Genomic DNA, 25665 nt, shown 5'->3' with positions numbered 1-25665 from the left:
AACGAAAAACGAGTTGCACCCCCAATAATAATTTTTGCTTGTGTTAGCTTGTGTATATATGTGTGTATGTACGTATATGCATGTATAGGTACACAATTTTAACAAATGGAAAAACAGGGGCACAAACTAAAATGAACACTTTTTTTTTTTTTTTTTTTTTTTTTTTTTTTATATACCAAAACATTAGCACTTTGTTCTACACTTAAGAAGGTGCCATTTTTAAAAAAACAAAGTATCGTGAAATTTCATATTCCCCACATGCACATGTACATACGGTACTCCCATTTTTTTTTTTTTTTTTTTTTTGTAGGAATCCCAGTACATGGACATATAAGACATACATGGAACTGAAACATGGGGAAGCCTTTAATTAGTTAATTTTGCCCTTCATTTCTCGTTGTTGTAATTTATTTTGCTTTCTGTTTTTCTCTTCCCCTGTTCCTTTCCCCCTCCTCTTTGTATTGTTTTGCTTTACTTCTTTTTTTAAAGAGCTTAAAAATGGAGCTATTTGAACGATGTATATATAAATATGATCACAAAGGAGAACAAAGAAATAGCAGAAATTTGCAGTAAGAATACAAAAATTTTATAAAAATTAAATTTATCCAAATGATGCATTTTTTTTAATTTTATCTTGTTTTCACACGAAGAAGAAGAGCTAATTGTGGACAATTTTTGTTTGGATTGCTGTTCTTGTGTATGATCATCAACTATCTTTTGAATATTTCTTTTTGTAATGATATTATGATAAATCTCAGGACTACAAATCTCAGGGGTGCAAACCTCCAAATTGTTAATCTTCGAATTTATAATATCCTCTGTTCTTTGCTTCGAAAATTTTTCGCTTTCACTTCCTTTGAACAGTACATTGTTTTTATTTGTTTTTTCCAAAATGGTATGTTTCGTTCTTTTATTATAATATGCAATAGCTATATCATAAGTATTTTTTAAGTCATTTTTAAATTCATTTAGTTGCTTCTTATCCTCACATTCATCATGGGTGGCATAGTTATCTGTATTTCTCTCTTCGTTGTTATTGATGTACGTATTATTATTATGGTTACCACTATTATGATTGTTATTATTACTATTATTATTGCCTCTGTTTTGCATATATAGTAACTCATTCAAGGTGCTTTTGTCCGTGTGTTTTTCCCTATCGCTCCTGTTTTCATATATATGCATCATGATGCTCTCCTTATTATTTCCTTTATTTGTAATACCATACTGTTGGCTTTCCTGCTGCAGTAGTAGTACATTATCGTATGTTTCGTTATGCTTAATATTATTACTATTATAATAATTGTGTATGTTTGTATTCATATAGTTGTTATTACTACTATCTGTTACTGTTTGGACAACAGGATAAGGATTATTATTATTTTTATTATAGTAGTTACTCACCACATCATCGACTTCATTTAGAATGGAAAAGTTAGTTGTATTCAATTTATTATTTTTAATATCAGTGCTTGTTATCATATGTGTTGCTTCATTGTTTTGGCGAATGGTTAAAATGTTCTTGTAATTTTTTTCTCTATTTTTCTTTTCTCCTTTGTCTAAGTCCTTTTTTGTATTACGATCCTCAAGCGTTGTAGTAGTACCAGTGGTAGTAGTTGTAGTGGCAGGAGCAGTAGTACAGCTGTTTTCCTTTACATTTGTGTCTTTCCCTAGATCCTTTTCCTTGCAAGTTGCTGCATTTAAAATATTTTTCAGCTTATAAAAGGCACCTTTACTTTCCCCTACTGGTCCCTTATTTGCCTTAATAACATTCAAATAATGCTCATCATTTATATATTTTCGGAAATGTATATTGTCAAGAACGAGGGCAAAGGCATAATCTGCATCGCTTTTGGTAATAGCACTATTAATATTACTATTACAGTCAGTAGCAGTAGTAGTAGAAGTAGTAGCAACAGCAGCAGTAGTAGTAGCAATAGTAGTACTCGCGGTAGTAGCACCTGTAGCAGCAGCACGAGAAGTAACAGTACCACGCAATAGGTGTTCCTCAACAAACTTGTTGTATATGTAATTTAAAATAATCATTTCACTCCTTTCATTTTCTATCTCTTCTTGAGAGTACTCCTTATGCACATACTTCTTCTTTTTTAGAAATTTTTCATAGTTTTCATTAAATATGTGTTGATCTATTTTCCTCTCTACAATTTTGACAATCTTACTCTTGTCTAAATTTAATATACATAATGTATATAACAGTTCAATAAGGTGAAGAGAATTTAATGCATCAAAATTATTACAACAATCTTCGATCAAATTTGCAAATAAAATTCGTTCACAGGAATTTAACACAAACTCATAGTTATTATTTCTATTGCATACGTTGTAATATTCTTTTATTTTTTTCTTTTCATTGTACTTTTTGAAATATTTATTTTTGTTTAAATTATTTTTTAAATCGCTAGCTGCGATATTACCTGACTTGTTCATGTTGAAAAGGGAGTCATTATTTACGGTTCCATTTTCCCCATAAATTTTCATTGTACACTCATTTTTTTCACTCAATAGTTTACTATTTCCATTCTTATGTCTACTTCTTCCGCTATCATTCTTTTGTACTGATGAGGAGGAAGAGAAGGAGGTCATCTCATCGTCAGGTATCACTCTGCTGTGCTTAACGTTTCGGGAAATGTTTGAACTGTTAAACCGTGAATTGTGCATGTTTGCTTCCCTTTCACTGTTAGTATTTTCCTTTTTGGTCTCTACACTTAAACTTCTGCCAGTTTTTCTGCTTGCACTGTCCGGGTCAGGTAAGAACAAATTACAATTACGATTATTATTGCCACTCATTTTGCTTCTAATTTTGCCGCTGACATTGTCATCAGGGATGTGGTTTGTCAGTACTTGATGAGGAGTTGCTTCCTGCTTTTGCTCATAGTGCAAAAAATTGTAAGCTAAAATTTTAAAAATAATCGAGTGACATATTGGTTTTCTGTAAAAATAATAAGGAAAAATTTTCTTTTTTTCATAATATTCATTTATTGAAAATTCATATTTTTTATACTCATCAACTAACTCCTTTGGAAGGTTGAGTAAATATTTATGTTGTATTTTTACTTCGTTTGTCTTTTTGACATGTTCAAAATAATTTTTGATAATCAACATTTTTTGACAACTGAAACTACATGATATTGTTATAAATTCCGACAAAGGAATAAAATGTAAAATGTTTATAACATATTCACTTAAATCTTTTAAAAATTCTGAACAAGTCACCTCGATAATACATAACGACCACATAATATTAACAAGCAATACACTTTTGTTCATTTTCTTGATATTACTTCTAAAATAATTCAACATTTTATTAAAAAAATATGGATATTCATGATTTTTTATATTTAAATTTGCCAAAACACATAATATATTAGTACACACATATATATTTAAATTCTCTATTTGATCGTAAAAATATGCAATAATTTTATCAATATTTTTTTTATGACCATTCGTTAAAAATTTCTGATCATGCAAGGTGCAAATATTTAATAAATGTAAATACATACATAAGTTTTCATTATTATTATTTTCTAAATTCATCGATATATGATTATTCAAATTTGTTTTACATTCTTCTACTTCAATGATGTTGCAATATTTAAAAATATAAAGAACACAAAACACTAGTTCCTTTTCTATATTCACACATTCTATTTCTTTATACAATATTCTTAACAAGTCAATGTACAAACAATTTTTTTTTAACACACACAAACACCAAGCTATTTTATATATTTCTACTAGGCTAATGATTTTCATATTTTCATCCATGTAAAAGCATTTTTTCTTGTGACTACTACTGCCGTTGTTGTTACCACTTCCATTGTCACTGCTGCCATTGTTGTTGCTATTGTCATTATTATTATTGTTGTTGTTATTATTATTGTTGTTGTTATTATTATTGTTGTTATTATTATTGTTGTTGCTATTATTATAGTAATTATTATTATCATTACCAGTGTTTTCATTTCCAACATAATTTTTACTCATCTCAAATCCTTTATCCGCTTTCTTGTCACTTTCCTCCTTTCTATTTTTAATTATTCTTTTATTGTAAAATGTAAAAAAGCTAGCTGGACATGCAGTTGTATCTTGGGAAATCCCTTCCTTTTTGCACCTTACCAGTTCGTCTTTTCTTTCTTCTTTTCCTCGGAGTGCTTCCATTTCACTCTTTTCCTTCTTCATATGAACAGTAGTATTATTAAGTATATTTTCGTTATGCTTTATTTGTATATAATAATATTTATTCTCATTGGTATTCATCATTTTCGTTTCTTTTAATAAGCATGTTTTTAAATTTAAACAAAATAAGAATTTGTTTAAAAGTTTTATTAATACATCATCTGGGAATTCATTTTTTGTCGAATTATTGTTAATGGTAAAATTTAAAAAATATAAGGCTAGAGCTAGTAATATGTTCATGTTTTTAATTGTTATTGGCATGTAATTTATCGATTCACTAATATACTTACAATAGTCTTCATAATTATTTATATTATTTAACTCGTGTACATTACTTTTATCCTTATTAGTACTTGAAAACTCATTTTGCAAAAAATAATGCATAGTACTCCTGCTACTGGTGCTAATTACATTACTCTTTTTTAACTTGCTCTGAAGACGCAGTTTATTATTCTGATTCCCCATAAGTCCTTTCCTCCCCTCTGCGGTACTGTGCATACTGTCATTACCCCTATTGCCACTATAACTACTATTATTGCCATTATTTCCATTATTGTTGTTTCGCGAGAAGCCTTTTTTGACATTATTGTTAAATATGCTGTTTAATTTATTTTCTGAAAAGTACAGGGAAAGAATGTCGGCCCCCTTTTTATCATATGTATCTATTCTATTCTCGTTCACATCTACTTTTTTCGCGTGTCCCAAGTATTCCCTGAAACTGTTGCTGTTGTGGTTGTAGTTACTATTGTAGTTACTTGTGAAAGTACTACTGAACATACTATTATTTTGTGGGCACCTGTTTTCGCTGCTAAAAGCGAAGTTTCTACCAGGGACGAAATTCTTTTCGTGCGTATTATTATTCTTGCTATACGTTAAGTTAGAATCTAAGTATTTATTATTTTCCCCCTTCTTTATTTCGTTGTTGGTATTAGTGCGTGTGCTTTTTGCTATATTTACATTTACACTAAGATTTACACTATTTGTGTTACTGGGAGTGCTATTTATAGTACTACTTATGGCGCTATTTATGGTGCTATGTATAGTGCCATTTTGTTGTCCACTTTGTAGGCCTGTTCCTCTAAAATCGTCGTATTCGTTCATATTTTCATCCTGACCAAGATGATATTCAGATGGATTAGAGAAGTTTTTTAATTTCTCTTTCTCTCTATATAAATTATTAATATTAGAAATGTTGTTACTCATATTTCTATTATTTTTTTGAATTAAATTTGGGGCACATTCTTCCCTGTCCACTTCCATATAAGGATAGTCATCTTTCACTTTTTCATTATTTTGTGTTAACACAATTGATTTATTAGTACTTAGAAATATATCTTTCTTATCTATATGTTGCTTTGTATTATTATTAATATTCATTATATGGGTATAGTTAATACTACTAGGTGATATATATTCAACTGCTCTATTTTTTTTTTCTTCATTATTTTCATCATATATTACACTGTCTCCTATATGATTTTTATTATTTTTTGTATCACTATAAAAAATTAAAGAATCTTTATTTGAATTACAGTTTGGAATATTTATGTTGTTCATTATCATTGTATTGTTTTTGATCTTTTTCATAACACAGCTTGCTGCACTTAAGATGTCGTTGTTATCGTTGTAGTTACCGTAGTTGTTGTCCCTATCATTATCGTAGTTCAAAGGGGAGTCAATGATTTTACTCGAGTCGGAACAGGTAGATTTTAGAAAACTTATGTCAAATGGGATATCTGCATTTTCCATGTTGTTCATATTTGCTGCTAACCCGTTTGCTAAGTAGAAAGTGGGATCGTTCTTTTCACTTAATTTGGTGCTTTCTTTTTCGAAAGTTCGTAAGTGGATGTTACTATTTGTGCTGCCGTTATGCGTTCCGCTATTATGCGTTCCGCTATTCCTATTGAATATGTTCATGCTACTGTTGATTAACCCTGTGTCGCTATATAACGCCTTCTCAGTCTTATAGAAAGAGTTAAAGAAGGATCTATGATGCTTACTTCTATTCATGTTCATTTTATTGTTTATTTTATTTTTCATATGTTGTGTGTATTCAAATTTTGCAGGCACGCTTATTTTTTTCATTAAATCTTTCTTTATTGACAATTCATTTTTCAAAATGCTATTTCTGTTACTTAAGTATTGCACATAGTCTTTATTCCTTTGCATTAAATTTTTTTTTTTATTATTAAATTTGGAATTCTCCGTATAACATTTACTTATCCTGCTATTATTATACTCATGTTTGTATTTATTCTGATCAGTATAATATGTGTGACCAGACAACAACTCTCTTTTTTTAGCCAAAGATGTAATAAAATTTTCCTTTTCCGATATTTCGCTCCTTCCTTTTTCATTCTCTATATGGGGTTTGCTTGTGCTATGTTTGTATTTTAAAGTATCCCTACTGCTACTTCTGCCTCTACTTCTTCCTCTACTTCTTCTGTTGTTATGTTCATCATGATTTCTATCATCATCATATCCGCTCATTAACTCATCAATATTTTTCAAATTTTCCTTTTCCAAGACTCCCATGTGGTGATAATTTAATTTACTTTTTTTATCATTATATTTGAAAAAATGATTGTTCTCATAGATATTATTCGTTTGCTGCTCTTTAAATTTATTCATTTGACTAAATTCTGTTAGACCAGTAGAAGTAGAAGTAGTGGCTAAATAATTAACATGACCAGTGTTCAGAATTAAATTTGTATATTCCTTTTTCTCATCATTTTTATCGTTAGAATAATTTAAATGAACATTATTGTTAACTAAATTAGAAAATTTTGATACCTTATTTATGTTGTTATTATCATAGGGAAAATTCCCATTTCGTTCATAACTTGAATAATTATTATTTGTGATATTATTCAAATAGTTTAATTTGTCATCATTTTTATTATGAGCACTATTATTTAAATTTTTGTGGTCCGATGGCATATCCATATTATACTTACTATAGCTATTACTTTTATGGTTGTTATGATTGTTACTACTGTTATGACTGATATTACTGTTATTATAGTTATTACTGTTTTCGCAATAATTGCCTGTGCTGTTAATATTATAATTTACCTTATTAATATGTTTATAATCAAAACTTAATTTGCTTCTTAAATACTTCTCTGCTATTTCTTCGGCAGTGCTGTTCTTTGAAATATTTAAATTTTCATAATTGCTCAAAAAGGAATTAACTTCACTACTCTCGTTATTATTCAGTAAACCATTGCTGTTATTTGCGTAGTTCATCTTTCCGTCGCAATTTTTTTCCCTTTCTATGTGTATTCATATGCATACATGCGAGTAGTACATACATATGTACACACATCCAAACATGCGTACATACATGTCAACTTACATATATATATATATATATATATATATATATATACAGCACTACAAGCGCTCTAAAAATGACTCTATCATTATCGTTTTCGCTTAATATGAGAAAATGCTTATAAAGACAATACACCTGCTTGTGCTATATACACGTATTTATTACATCTACATACATGTCATTTAAATTATTTCATTTCGTTTCAATATTTTTAAAAGTGGCAAAAAGAAATGTACAAAAAAAAAAAAAAAAAAAAAATAATAATAATAATAATAATTCATTATAATAAATTAAAATGCATTCAAATAAACTAAAATACATTCAATTAAACTAAAATGCATTCAAATAAACTAAAATGCATTCAAATAAACTAAAATGCATTCAAATAAGTTAAAATAAAAAAATATATGAGAAAAAAACCTACATGTATACTTTTTTTTCTATTATTCGTCAATCGTTAAAAATATACATGAAATGTTTATTAGTACGTTATAAAATGGACCTATAACTCCCTCCACATTACGCATTGCGCATTTTTTTTACATAATTTGTTATGAGAAAAATTAAAAAAAGTATGGGTTTACACAGGTACATATATAGTACACATTTAGTTGTGCATTCATGTATACGTGTTAGTGTGCATGTGTGTATGTATATGTGTATTTGTAATTGTATTTGTATTCGTATTCGTATTTGTATTTGTATTCGTATTCGTATTCGTATTCGTATTTGTATTTGTATTCGTATTCGTATTTGTATTTGTATTCGTATTCGTATTCGTATGTGCATGTGAATATATAAATTTATATGCTCATATATATGTAAACTTTAAACACAATGAAGAGTATTTATATAAAGGCACATAACATTCTATAGAAAAAGGACTATTTTTCACTTGTTCTCTAGTTTTACTTATACATATAAAGTGGTTAACCTTTTTCCTATTAATTCATAATATTCAATAATGTGTACGGTGTCACGTATAAAATTTTCGACGTTTTTGTAAAATAACCTAGTCACAATAGTAATTTCCTTTATTGATGAAGGAAGGAAAAATAACAAATTATTTTCATGTCTTTTTAATTTTAAGTTATTCTGTGTGGAAAATTAATCCTTTTCATATCTATGTATTTACATATATATATATATATATATATATATATATATATATATATATATATATGTAAATATTTACATATATGTACTTAACTACGCATTTATGTGTTTGCGTATCATATTTTTGTATATGCAGAAAAATATCAATGCGCAGTTCTTAACTAAAATATTGAAAACAAAATCCTTGTCTATCAATAGGATGTTGCACTATTTAAAAATAAAAAAAAAAAAAATTTTACCAAAAATTGTCAAAATGATAACTTCTACGCTCTAACAAAAAAAAAAAAAAAATAAATAAAATAAACAAACACACCCAAATAATTATAATGCATCATCGTACTCATATGTCAATAGGAATTTATGTGCTGAGTTTATAAATGAAGAAAAGGTACTTATAAAAAGTTTAAATTGTGGCAATAATAGTGTAATATATATATGTACATATATGTTTATGTTTATGTTTATGTTTACGTAATTATTCTGAACAGGCAATAAGGAAATGTATTTTATATGCACATGTCAGAAAAATAACCAAATATATAGCTACAAAATATATGTTATTTTTATTGTTTTTACTATTTTTGCTTTTTTTACTATCTTTACTATTTTTGCTATTTTTACTATCTTTACTATTTTTACTATCTTTACTATTTTTGCTATTTTTACTATCTTTACTATTTTCGCTATTTTTTTTTTTCTGAACTAGTCATATTTTTTTGTATATATTTATATATTTTGTAAGAAGGAATAAAAATTATACAATTGTACAAGCATGTAATAAACTTAGGAGACTCAGTTTTCATTGAACAATTTTAAACTTGATACTGTCCCTTTCCTATTTGAACGAAGGACATACAAGAACAAATTTTTTCAAAAGAAAAAAGTAATACCCGAATTATTGTCATATAATGAAGATATGTTCTTCAAGGCAATTGTTCGTTACTCTACTGCACACAATTTTAATTAATTATTTACTTACCTGTTTATTTATTGACCTACATATTTTTTTTTAAGTATTTATTTTTACTCATTTTACTCTTTTACCTGTATGTTTTAATTTATAATTGTCGACCACTATGTTATACTCCCCCTTAAGTAAAATGAAAATTTTTATGATTGACAGTTCACAATTTTTTCATTCAATAATAATTATATGCATATTTTTGTAGATACCTTCAATCTTTGAATTTCCATAATGTTACAATAAAAAAAAAAAATGAAATTTAAATAATATAGTAATAGTTGTTATTTTCTTAGACATTTTATAATATGTAAATAACACCGACAGACAAAATTTTTATTTCACTTAACATTGATTTAGAAAATGTAAATTTTTACTTTCCGTGCTTTATTACTCTTTAATTTTGGTATATGAACTTGTAAAAATGACGAAAAAAATTAAAGGAGCATATCGACAATAGGTTATTTGAACTGACGAGAAATATACGTACAAAAAATACATACAATATGTGCATATAAAATGTTCATATATATATATATATATATGTATTTTAATTTATATATACTTATATATGCGTGTACCTTGGCACTAATCCTTTTAAGTGAACAAGATCAATCAGCAGGAATTTGATATACGAAATTAAAATTACGACCTTATTGTTGGAAATATTTTTTTATAATTTCCACTTTTTTTAATTTGATGGAACACACTTGTTTTGGAGAAGTGCAAAAAATATCTTATGCACAAGAAAAAAAAGAAAAATTCTTAAAAAAAATTTCTCTTTTTTGGTCTTTGTAATATATATATTATTATACATATATTATATTTATATGCATATGCACATGTATTTAATATACACTTATTTATTTTTTTTTTTTTGTAACTATATCAAAAGAAAATTCTTGTGATAAAGCATGTATGTATATATATAAATATATATATATATATATGTATATTTGTGAAGCTTTTTTTTTACACATTTCATTTTTGAAAATCACTGGAAAATTAACGCAGCTCCAAATTTAAAGCTTGCATAAAACGATGTAAACTAAAATATAATAAAACAAAACAAGACTATAATATCTATAATATTTTTTTTTTTTTAATTGATATCTGAAAAAAGAAAAAAAATTTCAGAGGAATAGAGCACTAAAAATAAAACAAAATAATACAAACACACAAATGTAACAGGAACTTTTAGATATTTTTTAAAAAAATTTTAAGTCAAAAAAATAAAGCATATGTATTTTGTCATAAAAACAACTTTCAAACGGAAAAGATTAATATTTGGCGATGAAGTAATATTATTTACCACATATATGTGTATATATAAGCACACACATGTACACATATATGTTCTTATATATACGCTCTTATACACACGTATGCACATATATATATATATATATATATATATATATATATATAACACAAATAGTAACGCCCTTTCTTAATTTTTCTTAATTTAATTTTCTTTTTTCAACATGTTAACAGCACTGATTATGATTTCCGTAGTAGAACAAGGTTATGCTACAACACAGTGAAATCTAAATGCAATGAAGCCTCATCCCTTTTAAACCATTATAACAATGATCTAAATAGAGAAAACAACAATGGCTGTCCCAGCACTTATGCTGACAGTTATGAAGATAGAGCAAAATGGCAAAAAAAAAGTTTACAAAATAAATTAATATTTGATTATGAGTTATACTCAGATAACATTGAAAACTTTGTTGGTATAGATGATAAAAACTTGCCATATATAAAACATGAATGTATAAAATATATAAACAGTAAAAATATTGTTCTGATAATAGATTTTTTTGTTTATAATTTATTTTTTCATTTGAAAAATATTAGTAAAAATATAAAGAATTTTTATTTATCATTTAACAAAATTATTTATCCTTTTCATTTCTGCATGAATAGCATTGACACTATTTGTGAAAATTGCATTTTAAAAGACAACAAGGATCGTAATGAACGTAAGGATCGTATATATAACGAAAAAAAGGGAAATGGATTAAATGGAAAAAATAAAAAAAATTCTGAACAAGCAAGGGAAAAAAATGCGGCACAAAGTTTTGCACACACTTGTAAAAAAAAAGGGAAACAGGAAAAAACGGTAAATTATTATTTGCCCACAATTTTAAATATATGGTGTAAAAGGACAAAATATGCAATAAGCATTTATAATAGTAATAAGAAAAAATATAAAATAAAAAAATATTTATTACATCATAAAAATACCGATAGAGGTTATTTGAAAAAAGAGAATTTGTTTTGTGAAGAGAATAGTAGATATAGCGTGAACGAGTGTGTTAACACTTTAATACGTACAATTTTTAATAGCAAAAATTGTTATTCATTTAAAAGCATTTTTTTTCTTTCAAAGGAAAAATACGTTTACTCTTTTGATAGAGAATTAAAATATGCTAGAAAGGGAAAGTACAATGACTTGGTAAGAAGTACATACAGAGAGGGAAGTAACATACATGATTATGATCATGATAGGGGTTACGACAATGACAAAGATAATGTTGGCGATAGTGTTGGCGATAGTATTGGCGATAGTGTTGGCGATAGTGTTGGCGATAATGTTGGCGATAGTGTTGGCGATAATGTTGGCGATAGTGTTGGCGATAGCGATGACCACAGCAGTGACCTGAGTATTGACGAGGATTTCTTATCGGAAGATATTATGTACAGTGCAGAATTATATGACGATGAAATAACAGATTTATATTTAATTAACATAATAAGAAGTAAAATTGAAGAGTATTTTAAAAATGTTCAGGTAAAAAAATTTTGGGACATGATAAATGTGCAGCATATAACCGAATTTGAGTATAATAATTACACAACTAAAAAGACAAGTGGAAATATAGCTAGAAGATGCAATAAAACTTATGATGAATCTATTTATGATTATATTCAAATAATTAAAAAGAATAAGACTAAAAAGGATATGAAAACTAGCGAAATAACAAAAAAGAGTGAAGCAGATGAAAACCAAATTGTGAATAGTAATAATATGCGCAATATGGAAAAAGGGAAAATAGACAAAGAATTTTTAATAAAAGATTTATTCAACAATACTATGAAAAATTACAACGTTAATGAGGTTCAAATATATTTAAGTTATTATGATCATATATTTTTAAAATCAATAATTTGTTTCTATCTTTTATTAAGTTTTTCGGTAGAAATAATTTCAATACTTTATGAAAACTTAGATTTGTATTCTATTCACATTTTTTTTTTATATGAAAAATTGAATGAACGTTTGTTTAAAGAACAACAAAAAATGAACACTCACAGTTCCCCTATGCCAACACATATAAGTAGACTTAAAAATAAGGATAATTTTGAAACAAATGCAAATAATTATAATAATTTTACGCAAAATAATTGCACTTGTGAAAAAAGGTGTAACAAGTTGGACAGTCAGAATGGCACTTTGTTAAAGCTAAGCAATTCGGTGATAAGAGGTAGCAACATTCCTAGGGAGCATTCCAGTTGTTCTAGGGTGCATGCCTCTAATTTTTATTACACGTACAACTACGGAATAAATGGGAGCGGAAGTAGACGTAGTCGTAGAAGCAGAAACAAGTGCAATCGAAGTAGAGGTAACAACCGAGCATGCTGCATAATGGCTAATACTAACTATGTGTGGGAGTCCCCTCCTAACAGCTATGATAACCATTGCGACTATCCAGAAAGGAATAATTTTAATTTTCTTAACACTGTGAATGCATATTTTGGCAATTTTTGCAATACAGAGAAGAAGCTGGATGTAGTAGTTTTTTTTTTATTAAAATTATTAATGAAAAGTGCTCATTATGAAGAAGGGAAGAATGGTAGAAAAAAGACTAGTATTAATTATTTGAAAATAGAGAAATACAAGGAAATACTAAAAGAAATAAAAATATTAATTAAATACACAAATAGAAAAAATATACGCGTGAACAAGAAGCCTATTCTTAATTATTTATTTCGTGTCTATAGTAAGTATAATAAAAAGATGAAGGAAATTGATGCTAACGAACCTGTTAATGTAAAATATATAACTATTCTAAAAAAAAATTTTCTTTTATATTCTTTAAACTTTTATTCATTTGAATTTTTCACAAAAAAAATTATGCATGCAGATATAGATAGGATGTATAAGTCGAGGAGTAAAAAAAGGGGGCTAAAAATCCCCGGGGGTGTTAATAAAAAAAGATCAATTCTAAAATATAAGGCTTCTACTAGTGCTTATGGTCTTCTTGGAGGAACATTATTATTATTATTATCATCATCATCATTACAAGAGTCCAGTCATGAATGTGTAAATGGTAGAATTTGCAGTGGTGCTAATGGAATTAGCAGTTGTAGTAGTAGTAGCAGCAGTAACCGTGACAATGGTCGCGGTAAGCTGCACACCGAAGGAGCATATTCCCCTTTTATAAATATAAACAGAAAATTGTTAGCAAAAAAGAGTAGAGTGAAGTATTTAAGATATCTGAGGAAACGTGTATATTCTTATTTCAAATTAATACATAATGTATACTTCAATTTAGCTGGAAAAAAAAAAAAAAAAAAAAATTCCATTTTTAATAAAAATGGAGGTAATTTCTTTCATATTTTTTATAGAAACTTTTTTATAAAAACATTAAATATAATAAAAATAAAAAGTAAAATATCCGAAATTGTAAGAAGGAAAAACGAGATTTATAAAAAGGTAGTTGCGAAAATTAAAGAACGTAGTGGAGTACCGAAGAGGAAGCATCGGATGGAGGAGCAGAAGGTGCATAAGACGCGTGGGAAGAAGGAAGGGGAATTAAAAAATTATGAAAAATACCACAAAACAGTTGTAGATTTATTAGCAATTATTAAAAATCAGGATAAGACTATTACGAATAATATGATTAATATGTTGAGCAACATAAACGAATATTTGAATCAGTTCTATGCAAATATATGTCATTGTATTCCATCTGAAAATTCAGAGAAGCGAGATGTTGTAAATGCCATGAATCAAAAAATAGAATCATTGAAAGAGGACATCCATTTTATTTTTCCTTATGAAAGGAATATTTTTCGAACAAATAGAAACAATTATTTTAATGATAGTGATTCGTGGGAAACACAAGGAAGGTTATATATTGGAAATGAGCATACAAGCAGCAATGTGAACACCCTAAACATTTCTTGTGATAAGCATAACAGAAGGTGCAGTACAATTAATAGCAACCGCCCAAGTCAAAGTACCTCGTTCGGCTTGCTAAGAAGTGGGGATGATACTTCATCATTTGGAATGAACACTAAAGGAACGACGATTTGCAAATTAAGAGGATATTCAGGGTACTGTTTCTCTCCAAGACGAAGTGATAAAGAGGAGAGTGTGTGTATGAAGTGCAAATGTACAATAGACAGAAGAGTAGTAGAAAAGAAGAAAAAGATATATGAGAATTTCTTTTTGAATTCAAAAAGGTATTATAAAGAAAAGAGAAGAAAAATAAATTATTTAGCGTATGATCTAAACATTTTAAAGGAGTATTTATATACATATTTGAAAAAATATTTTGATGATATTATTGTATTGTTCGAGTATTTTTTTGCCCTCTCAAATAATTACTTCTCCCTCGACACAGAAGGAGATGGAAGTACCATCGCGACTACAGGAGCAACAGAGGCTACAACTGCATATACTACTTCCAACAGGAGTACTGTTATTGATACAAATGTTGAACAGACCGAAAATGGAAGTATAGAAAACGAGGATCTGCTGTACGAACTATTTGCATTATCAAGCTACGATAACTTTAACAACGAGGATAATAACATTATTGATTGGTTAAGTACAAAAAGTGCGGAGAATAGAAAATATTATAATGACTACATGTACATAAAAAAATTAAAGTTTTTTATTAAAAATGACATTATACAGTTTATTATTAAAAATGTAAATTTCGTGAGTAGTAATATACATTTGAAAATTGGTAGAGTTGGTAAATCCATTCCTATGTTGCTAAACCTGTTAGGAGAACAGAATTGTAATGACTTGTTTATATTTAAAATTTTATTTAGTTTAATTTTAAAATACGGAAAATATTGTCGAAAAAAAGAAATTAAAAAAAGCACCATACGTAATATCTCTTCTAACGACTTAAATGAGCGTGATATTGAAAAATTTTTCTTATTTGACATGAAAAAAAAAAAATTTTTAGAAAAATTTGGCCTCAATTATTTTAATATATCGGAGGAACTCATCTTCTTTCTCAAATACATCGTCTTGTTCAGCAGCGCAGGGGAGGACGTAAGCGGCACCAGCAATTGCAGCATCAATGTGGGCAGTGCTTACAGCGGCGGTTATAACCGCATGAACTGGGGTGATGGCGATGGGCTGTATAATCTATCGCACTGCAAAGACAAAAAGGCTTTGAAAGATTTTTTGCAAAAAATAATTAGAAAGAAAAGAAAAAAAGTTCTTAACTGTGAAAACAAAACAAAGACAGATACTTCAAAGAATGGAACAAGAAGGGCAGCAAAAAGTGAGGGGGAAAATAGGGGAGTGCACAAAGACGGAGTGGGCGGAGAGATCTGCTTAGGACAACTGACAAGCTTCTACGAAATTGTTGAAGAGACAAGTTTAAAAAAGTACGATAATATGAAATTCTTTATAACAGCAGACAAAAAGAGAAAAACAAACAGAAAAAGAAAATATGAATGTGATGAAGGTTTAATGACAGCTTATTATAATAATGATAATATAAATATTATAAAGAGAGTCAAAAAAACTATTATTAAATTTGTAGATGACAACAAATATGTATTTCCATATATTTTTAATACCTTCGATTGTACCATGACGACAAGTACGTCCTCATTGTATGATATTTTAAAACTAAATAGGAACTTCATATTCTGTCATTATATTAATAGAAATAGATGTGAATATACCTACAAAAATTCTATACTTAATTATGTATATGGAAACCCTATATTATGTATAAAAAAGGATTGTGATATGAACAAGCAAGCGCATTGTAGTGCTAGTACTAATGAATGGTCTTTAAAAACGAAGAGAGATGATATAAAGGCGGGGCATCATAAAAACATTGAGCATAGTATTACTATTGTTACAAGTAAGAGCAGTGATAAGGATATTTATGATGGTAGTAGTTGTAGGGGATGTTGTACGAATTATCGCATTTACTCAAATGGTTCAAGTGGAAAGAAATCAAACGTGAAGGACCAAGGGAGTGTTATAGTTAGAGGAAATTGCAGCAGTGCCCCCAGAAGGGAGAACAATGAGGAAGAAAAACATAATTATAGCTATAGGCATAGTGGTAGGGATAGAAGTAGAGAAAGTGGTAGGGATAGAGGTAGAGACAGAGGTAGGGATAGAAGTAGAGAAAGTGGTAGGGATAGAGGTAGAGACAGAGGTAGGGATAGAAGTAGAGACAGAAGTAGGGATAGAAGTAGAGACAGAGGTAGGGATAGAAGTAGCCTTATCGATCGAAGTAACAATTCCGAAAATTGCAAAAATGACAGCACTTATGTTCGTCCTACTGCGAATTGTGGAGAGGGAAAGCACAAAAACATATATGATGATGCACATAAAACTAAGGAAGAGAAGAAGGCTGTGGGAAAAAAGAAAAGAAAAGAACTAATAGACATCTTTAACAGTTTGAACATTTCAAATAATATACCTTTAAAATACATTCATTTATGTGTAATTGCTGATATATTTAAAAATTTTAATTTGCATCATATAATTAAAGATATTATTAAAAAGATATATGAAGAAAAAATTATAGAAATTTATGATAAATTTATTTGTTCAAATAATATACATTCTTTACCTAATTTGTTACTATGCTTCTTTTTATTTTTTTATTCCTATTTAGACGTATTATTTGGTTTGAGAAATGGTCTCTTTGTTAACTTGACTCATTATGGAGAATATACCATTTTCAACAATATCAATGATATAGTATCTAAAAGGAGAAAAAAAAAAAGAAAAAAAAAGGATGATATGAGTAATGATGGTGCTACTACCACCAATATGAGCAATGGGGAAGGTGATAGTAAAAAGGTAGAGGGAGAAGAAAAAAAAAAAAAAAAAAAAAAAAAAATTAGCTATATATACCTTAAAAATACGTTTAGTAAAAGAAGTAACTATCTGTTGTTGATGGACAAGAAAAATAAAAATGATTTGAGTTCACAAGTAGACAGGATATTCGTAAATTTGAACTTAACAAAAAGCCAAGGGAAGAGTAAAGTGGAGAGTAAAGTGAAAGGGAAAAAGAAGAATAGGGAATATAGTGATCCAAAAAACGACAGATCAAATTTCACCTTAAACTTTGCTGCTTTCCTGGATAACTATTTGGACTACAACTTTTCCTTCTTGAATAACTACAAACTTGTAGAAGAGAATAAAGGAAAGAACTACTTGTTCGTTTATGATAATGATAATCATAATGATGATATCTATCCAGAACAGGATAACAGAAATGATGCTTCTTCTTCAAATTCAAGTGATAATCAAACTCTCCTTTTCGAATATGCAAACATGAGTATTTATAATATTGAAGAAAATCTAATGACCAAAAAATGGAAGCACATTTTTTCAAAATATCATTTTCCGTATTCCTCCGGGTACCACAAAGGAGGATGGTGTTGTTTATGGAATTACCATCTAGTAGAAAAGAAGAGAAAAAGGATGACAACTCCAACATTCCGTAGTTTCGATGAAAACCATAGGGATGATTATGTGCATGATTACTATGGAGAAGATGACTATTATGATGAACATGAGGACTATCCCGAGGAGAATGACCATGAGGAAGATGTAACTAGCAGAATCAAACTTGCTTTGGATATCCTAAGGGTAGATTTGATAGAAATGTTGGAAATGAAAAGACATTGTATTGTTGATGCGTTAACAAATTTTAAAAATTGTAAAAAGGGATTAGAAGATATAAAGTTTATGTATCATTTAATTTATCTACTAAATTTTGAGAATAAAAAAAAAAAAAATTCTGACTTGGTCATATATAAAAATTTGTATTATTTATTAATTGAAAAATTATATAACCATAAAGGGAGAAGAGATTCTATAGATGGAGAAAGAATGACCAATCTTATTTTTAATTTAGTAAAAATTACAAGAATAATAAAAATAAGAAATAAAAAAATAGAAAAATTATTTAAATTACTTTTGAAATATTCTCAAAATTTCCAGAATTTTCATTTTCATGTTTTTAATAAATTGTTCTTATTCATATATCAAGACACAAAAGTTGACAACAAAATGTTTTTAAAGAGATATTTATATAAATATTTTAACGACAAAAAAATTATTCTTCATATTCTGAACCAAATAGTATGTTACTGCGAAGGGGAGAAGAAGAGTCAATCCTTAACAGATCGACATATCGACGTTACTGCTACTGGAGGGGTTAGAGATGTAATTCATTCCAGTATGAACAACTTAAACAACTTTGGTATTTCATGGAAGGGTCAAAGGGAACATCTCTTTTCAACTGAGCGACTGGGGTACCTCCCTAGTGATCGTTTTCATGGTACCACCTATTCGGAATTGTTGATGCGATCGGCGCGCAATGATCAGGTAGCAAATCATGTTGACTCACACTGCATAAGGACGTATGACTCTTCTGTAGTGAAGAAGAATACAAAACAAGGAGCTTTTAAAAGAGTAAAATTTTCAAATGTTAATCCAGAATTAATTAAAAAAATGTTTCTACAATGTAAAAGCATATGCTCCAGTGATGATAACTACAGCTCAAATAATGAAAGTTTAATAAAAATTAAGCATATCCGAGGTAGAAATTATCGATCATACGAAAAAGAGAGGGAATCTACTTGTCTTCCTTCTGACAGTGTAGGAGTAGGTACTTTATGTTGTGAGAAAAACAAAATGAAAGGAAGAAAAAAAGGCACATGTATGTCAGTTGCTACTAACAATTGTGAGCATCATTTGGTCAATACTTCGAATAAGAGCAATAGAAGGATAAATGAAATTAACGAGAGGAGCGAAAGTGCGAATAGTGATGAGGATGGGAATTCTTATGACCATATTTTGCGTACGTATGACCAGTGGGGCCAGAAAGTAAGAGGAGGGGAAGTAGCAAGAGGAGGGGAAGTAGCAAGAGGAGGGGAAGTAGCAAGAGGGGGAGAAGCGGCAAGAGGAGGAGAAGCGGCAAGAGGGGGAGAAGTAGCAAGGAGAAGGGAAACGGCAAGAGGAAAGATATACACAGCGGGGAGAGAAGGACGAACGTCTAACTTTTTACCCAGGCATCAGTTATGTGGTGCCATGGGAAGTGATACTATAAGTTTGTCTAACTCCTTTTATAACAGAGAAAATGTGAATAAGGAAAAAACTGAAAGTAAAAGAAAAAAAATAATTAAAAAGGATAAACAAAATTATGAAATTATTGATTACAGCTCTGATGAATTCTTTCATTATGTAGACGAAATGTACAAGAATTATGAAATAAGTACGAAAGGAAAAGATGAAAAACAAGATTCTCTAAATTATAGTAGTAAATTGTATTGTAATGATGATGATTACAATAATAATGATAGTAGCAGTAGTGTATGTTATAGTTATTCTTCTACTTCATCCGTAAGTAATAGTACTAGTAATGACGAAAATGAGAGGGGGAAAATTTGCTTCCATATAAAGGATCTTACTATGGAAAACTCATTTAAGTTGTTATCCTTGTTAAGTACAACTGATATAAGAAGCACAAAAATAAATGAAGATATGAAGAGTTATGATGAAACACGTGAGAACTCGTATAATATTATACCTATAGAAAATAAAAGTCATAGTATTGAAAGTGCATATAGAAAGGAAAGATATGAAAATTTTTTATATTTTAATTATGACAGCTCTTTTTGCTTTATCAAATATAAATCATATCATGAATTTAATAAAAAAAGTAAAAGAAAAGAAATGAAATTCAAAGACAAGGAAAAGAGAGTAAATAGTAAAACAGATTTAATATACCTTATACCCTTATATATTAGTATATTGGGAGGCCTAGATATATTTTTATATAAATATTACAAATATATTTGTGATACATATATAAATTCGTATTTTTACCTGAACACGTATTATTTTGAGAAGTACATTAGAAAAAAATATAAAAAAGGCAAAGATAAACATTTTGAGACCATATTAATTTATGATTATTTTTACTACAATTATATATTCTGCAATAAGTTTAGCAGTTACGATAGCTACAAAGTGCTCAGGAATAGAAAAGTAAAACCAGGTAGTTTCATTAAGTTTTTTGACTACCGGACTAGTGCTCCGAATAGCGGTATTGGCTGTACTGGCACAGTTTGCTGCACTTGTGGTGGTCATAAACGCGTAAATAACTTGAACGAAAGAGGAAAAAGTGGGGAGCGTAACTGTTTGTGTATCGAGTGGGAAAACGCCCCTTTTGATGCAGACTGCTCAATCGAAATTGCGAAAGGGGAGAATCGCAGCGGTAATAATAACAACAGTATCGATAATGACAATAACGATAATATTAACAGTAACAGTAGAAATGGTAGTAGAAGTGGAAGCAGCATTAGCAGGAATGCGGGTGCTGGGGGGATAGACACAAATTATGGTAAGGTAATTGTCAAGAGAGAGATGGAGGAGGGGCAGTTTAAAAAGGAAGAAATTGATGAACAACTGACAAGTGTGCGTACCAAAAGAGAAAACGCAGAGACTAACACATTTATGCATGCATGTAATGGAAGTAAGTCGGACAAAGAGGATAAACCCAAATCGCGTAATGAAAAAAAAAAAAAAAAAAAAAAAAATGATCATCAACAGAGTAATCGTCAAAAAAGGAGAACTAACAGTAACATAAAAAACAAATTGAAGAATAATTTAAATTGTACTAACATGGTGAGAGATGCTAATGACAAATTATTACCCCCTTTTGAGCAGCATGAAAATAATTTATTTTTTTTTTTTACGGAAGATTATTTAAGTAGTGATGATGATGAAGACAGATTTATGCAAAATAACATGAAGGATGTTTACATTTTAAAAAGAAATTTATTTATTATTGAATATTTACAAAATTATTTTAGCTTTTCTGTCCTTACGAGACTGAAGAATATGGTAGAGGACATGCTCCTTAACTACAATTTGAATCTTCCTTATATAAACAAATATATAAAAATAAAAGAATCAAATGAGGGGAGAGCAGATGGTGAAAACTACGAAATTATTGCAAACAAAAAGAAAAATGATGAATCTGTATTTCCACGTTTAGATGATATGAAATTGGTGGAGAGAGGTATCTATTCCAGTGAAGTATCGCATAATAGAGAGAGTGAAAAAAATGAGGTAGCAAACTGTGCATGCATAGGAAAGGGAACTGTTCAAATGAGTGAGGTAAATGAGCTAGATCATTACGATGGAATACAGGATGGAATATTAAGCACATTCAGAAGTAATGGTTTTGGTAGCACATGCTATAACTCCTTAATAAGAGAAGAATTGACAAGAAACGGAATTCAAATATCATTCACTGTGTTAAATTTAGAATACTGGAAATTTGAAAATTTAAAAGATAATAATCAAATGATAAAGCATCTTTTACCTGACTATGTACATACTTATTTTAATATAATTAATAATATATATCAAAAAAAAAATAGAGATAAATATTTAATTTTTTTATATGAATTATGCTATATAGATTTGAATATCAATGATTACATATTCACAGTTAAATTGTCAGAAGGATTATTATTTTTATTTTTAAATAAATTAGAAACACATACTATTGATATTTATAAAAATAATTTATTTTACAATAACCTGAAGACAAATAGTAATATTTACAATTATGAATACATGTTCATTTCGTCCAATTATAAACTTAACGAGAATAAGACCATTCATATTATTGTTAATGAGAATATTATTTTGTACGATTTCCATATAATCAAAAACTCGAAAGATTTTTCTATATCCAAAAGGAAAAGAAATATCAGAAGGGATATACATAAAAAGGAAGGGGCGGCACTAGGGTTTAGGGATGGTATAAAAGTCAATTGGGGGGAGGCTACTACTAGAGGAGCGGATGTGGCAGCAGCATGTGATAAAAAATATGATAAACGTATGAGCAGAAGCAGTAGCATCATCAGCTATGTACACGAGCGAAGAACCCACTGCTGCAACGAGAACGAGAGTGAGGATGAGAACAAAGTTGTTAGCAAAGATGTTAGCAGTGTTGACTGCTTAAACTGTGAGCAGGAAGAAGAGGATGGGGGAAATAAAGAAAAAAAAAAGGATCTAATGGAAAATGCGAAAATAGAAGAATATATTTCAAATGCAGGACAGTCGAGTGGAAAGGGTGATAAGGTTCATGACAAAGTAAGAGGTGTTAGTAACGTAAAAATAAGTAATGAAGGAGAAGAAATGCATACCATGGTAAAAGAAGAAGGAGGGGTTACAGAAGTAGCGGTTACAGAAGTAGGGGTTACAGAAGTAGGGGTTACAGAAGTAGGGGGAGCAAAAACGAACAGAGGGTACATTTCAAATGCGCATGTAATAAATGATAACTCATTTGATAGAGTGAATTCTAATAACTCCAAAAACAATGTTTATCATAAGAGAGTGATAACAATGAATAAATTAAATAAGAAAATATCGAAAGAGAACATTTTTTATAATTTGAATTTTTTAAAAGCATATCAAGAAAGGGAAATAGAAAAAATAACATATAATAAAAATATTAATGATATACACATTAAATTATTTTTTACAGAAGAATATTTAATTCAAAAGACAAATATGTCAGAAAAATTTATAAAAGAAATTTTAAAAAAATTAAGTAGAAAAAAGTTTTTACAAAAAAATACGTTTAAAATTATGAACAAGAGAAATAACAAAACGACACAGTTTAACGTCTATTCGTTATCAGAGTTTGATGGCGACCTGGATGAAAAGAAAACAAAAAATGGAGATGCAGATGTAGAAGCGGATGCAGAAGCGGATGTAGAAGCGGATGTAGATGCGGATGTAGATGCGGATGTAGATGCGGACGAAGAAGCTGAGGTAGATGCGTATGAAGTAGCACATAAAGGGGAATTGGAAGAAGAGGAATTGAAGGAACAGGAAGGTACAGTAGAAGATGCAGAAGAACAAACAAAGGAACAACCACTGAGGGGACGAGTCTATGATTTCAATGACCCCTTTTTTAAAAAAGTTAGAAGGAGAAGACTTGCAAATGAATTCAATCTTCATTCGTGGAAAAATAGTGTAGAAGGTAAATTAGCAAAAAAAATAAAATGCAGTAGAAATAAAAGTAGTAATAGCACACACATTAACAGTGGCAATGCGTATTTTGAAAAACAATTATTTAATAATAGAACAACGGTAACGAACCCGCCGGTGAGCGAAGAACTGTCTGCTGTTACTGTTCTGCAAAAAAAAAAATTATGCAAGAGGGAAGAAGAACAACAACAACAATCGCATGAGAAAGAAGTCGAAAAAAAAAGCGACAACTTGCGTATTTATAATAATAATAAAAACCTAATAAGTAGTGGTAGTATTAGTAGTAGTGGTAGTATTAGTAGTAGTGGTAGCAGTAGTAGTGGTAGCAGTAGTAGTGGCAGCAGTAGTAGTGGTAGCAGTAGTAGTGGCCATGGCAGCGGTATCGCTAGTACAAACTGTTTCTTGCATAGTCTCCTATGTAACAGCAGTAAAAATTATGGTAACATGCATAGCGAAAAAGACTCATGTAGTGGTAATAATATTAGCAATAATTCAAATGTTAATAATAGGAAGAGAAATAATCAAAATAATGCCCATTCTAATGGTCATAGCTGCAGTACTCGTAATAGTCCAGATAGCGATAAGAGCTCTCGTTCAAAAAGTTCGAACCCTTCAAATAACAAAAATATTACAAATAATGATGATGATAATAATATTGAGAAAAAAGAAAAAAAAATAGACGGTGAGAAAGAGATAGAAAAAGAAAAAAAAAAAAAAAGGGGGGGGAAAATAGAAATAGAAAAGGAAAAAAGAAAATATATGGAAAAAGAAAAAAATAAGGATAAGGAAAAGGACAAAGAAAAAGACAAAAAAATAAATTCTGAAACAACAAATGGTGTCAATGAATTACCGAAAAAGAAGAAGCGAATTGATAAAACTGCAAATGAACAAATATGCGTTAATAATTTAGTATCATATATACATAACAGTGAAAGTAGCGTACATAAAGATAAATCAGTAGTAAATGAGGAAGAAACCTTAAATAGCAAAAATAGTAGTTTTAACTTGAGTAGTAGTATGAGTAATAATATTCATTTTAGAGCTACCTTTTTTAAGTTTGCTCGATTGCATACACATAATACATGCTGCATATGCAACAGTAGACAATTTTTCTCGTACACTTGATTGCTCCATATCTTTTTTTGCCATACATGCGTGATTACATATGTATGTATATGTGCATGTATGCATATTTTATTTCTTTTCCGTTGTTTCTCAACCAGTCAATAAGCTAACCAGCCATTTTGCCTCTTCTTTCCTCAGATGAGCCCATAGACTATTTTTTGGATGATGTTGTAACAGATAACGAAGAAGATAAGGAAATGAAAAAGCGAAGGACTTTCGATAATTTAAATTTAGATGAATCTTACGAATTTTATGAAAACGAAATTTTACGAATAACAAAAGAAAGAATGAACAAGATGAAATCAGAGCCTGGAAGAAATATATCTACACCTCTTTTTTTAATTGTAAATAATTTAAATAAAACATTAACAGAAAAGAAATTAAAAAATATATCACAACAAAGCGTTTTAGTAATTTTAAATATAATGTTGAAGAAAAACAAAATTGCGCGCACTGGGGGAAATTGGCAACCAACCTAAGCCCATACAAAGAGAACATGTACATATGTGCTTATATGTATATATACGCACTTGGGTATATATCGTTTTTTTTAAATGACTAGTTTTCAATTATATACAGATTTAATATAATCCATCATGATTCAAACATTTTGTGTAT

General features: G+C 29.0%; 2 protein-coding genes across 2 annotated transcripts; one reads left to right on the top strand and one right to left on the bottom strand.

Annotated features, from left to right (window-relative positions):
- Window positions 1–504: 504 nt before the first annotated feature.
- PmUG01_12038000 (conserved Plasmodium protein, unknown function) lies at window positions 505–7449 on the bottom strand (the record flags this gene model as incomplete). The annotated part of the gene is made up of 1 exon (XM_029006587.1): window positions 505–7449. One exon carries the CDS (start codon window positions 7447–7449, stop codon window positions 505–507), a length of 6945 nt encoding a protein of 2314 aa, XP_028863061.1.
- Window positions 7450–10907: 3458 nt separating this feature from the next.
- PmUG01_12037900 (conserved Plasmodium protein, unknown function) lies at window positions 10908–25526 on the top strand (the record flags this gene model as incomplete). Its single annotated transcript, XM_029006586.1, has 3 exons — window positions 10908–10912; window positions 11109–24937; window positions 25186–25526. The coding sequence occupies 3 exons, from the start codon at window positions 10908–10910 to the stop codon at window positions 25524–25526; spliced, it is 14175 nt and encodes a 4724-aa protein (XP_028863060.1).
- Window positions 25527–25665: the final 139 nt, after the last annotated feature.

Source organism: Plasmodium malariae, assembly GCF_900090045.1.
Source record: "Plasmodium malariae genome assembly, chromosome: 12".
Lineage (NCBI taxonomy): Eukaryota > Apicomplexa > Aconoidasida > Haemosporida > Plasmodiidae > Plasmodium > Plasmodium malariae.
This window is presented reverse-complemented; position numbering and strand designations above follow the sequence as displayed.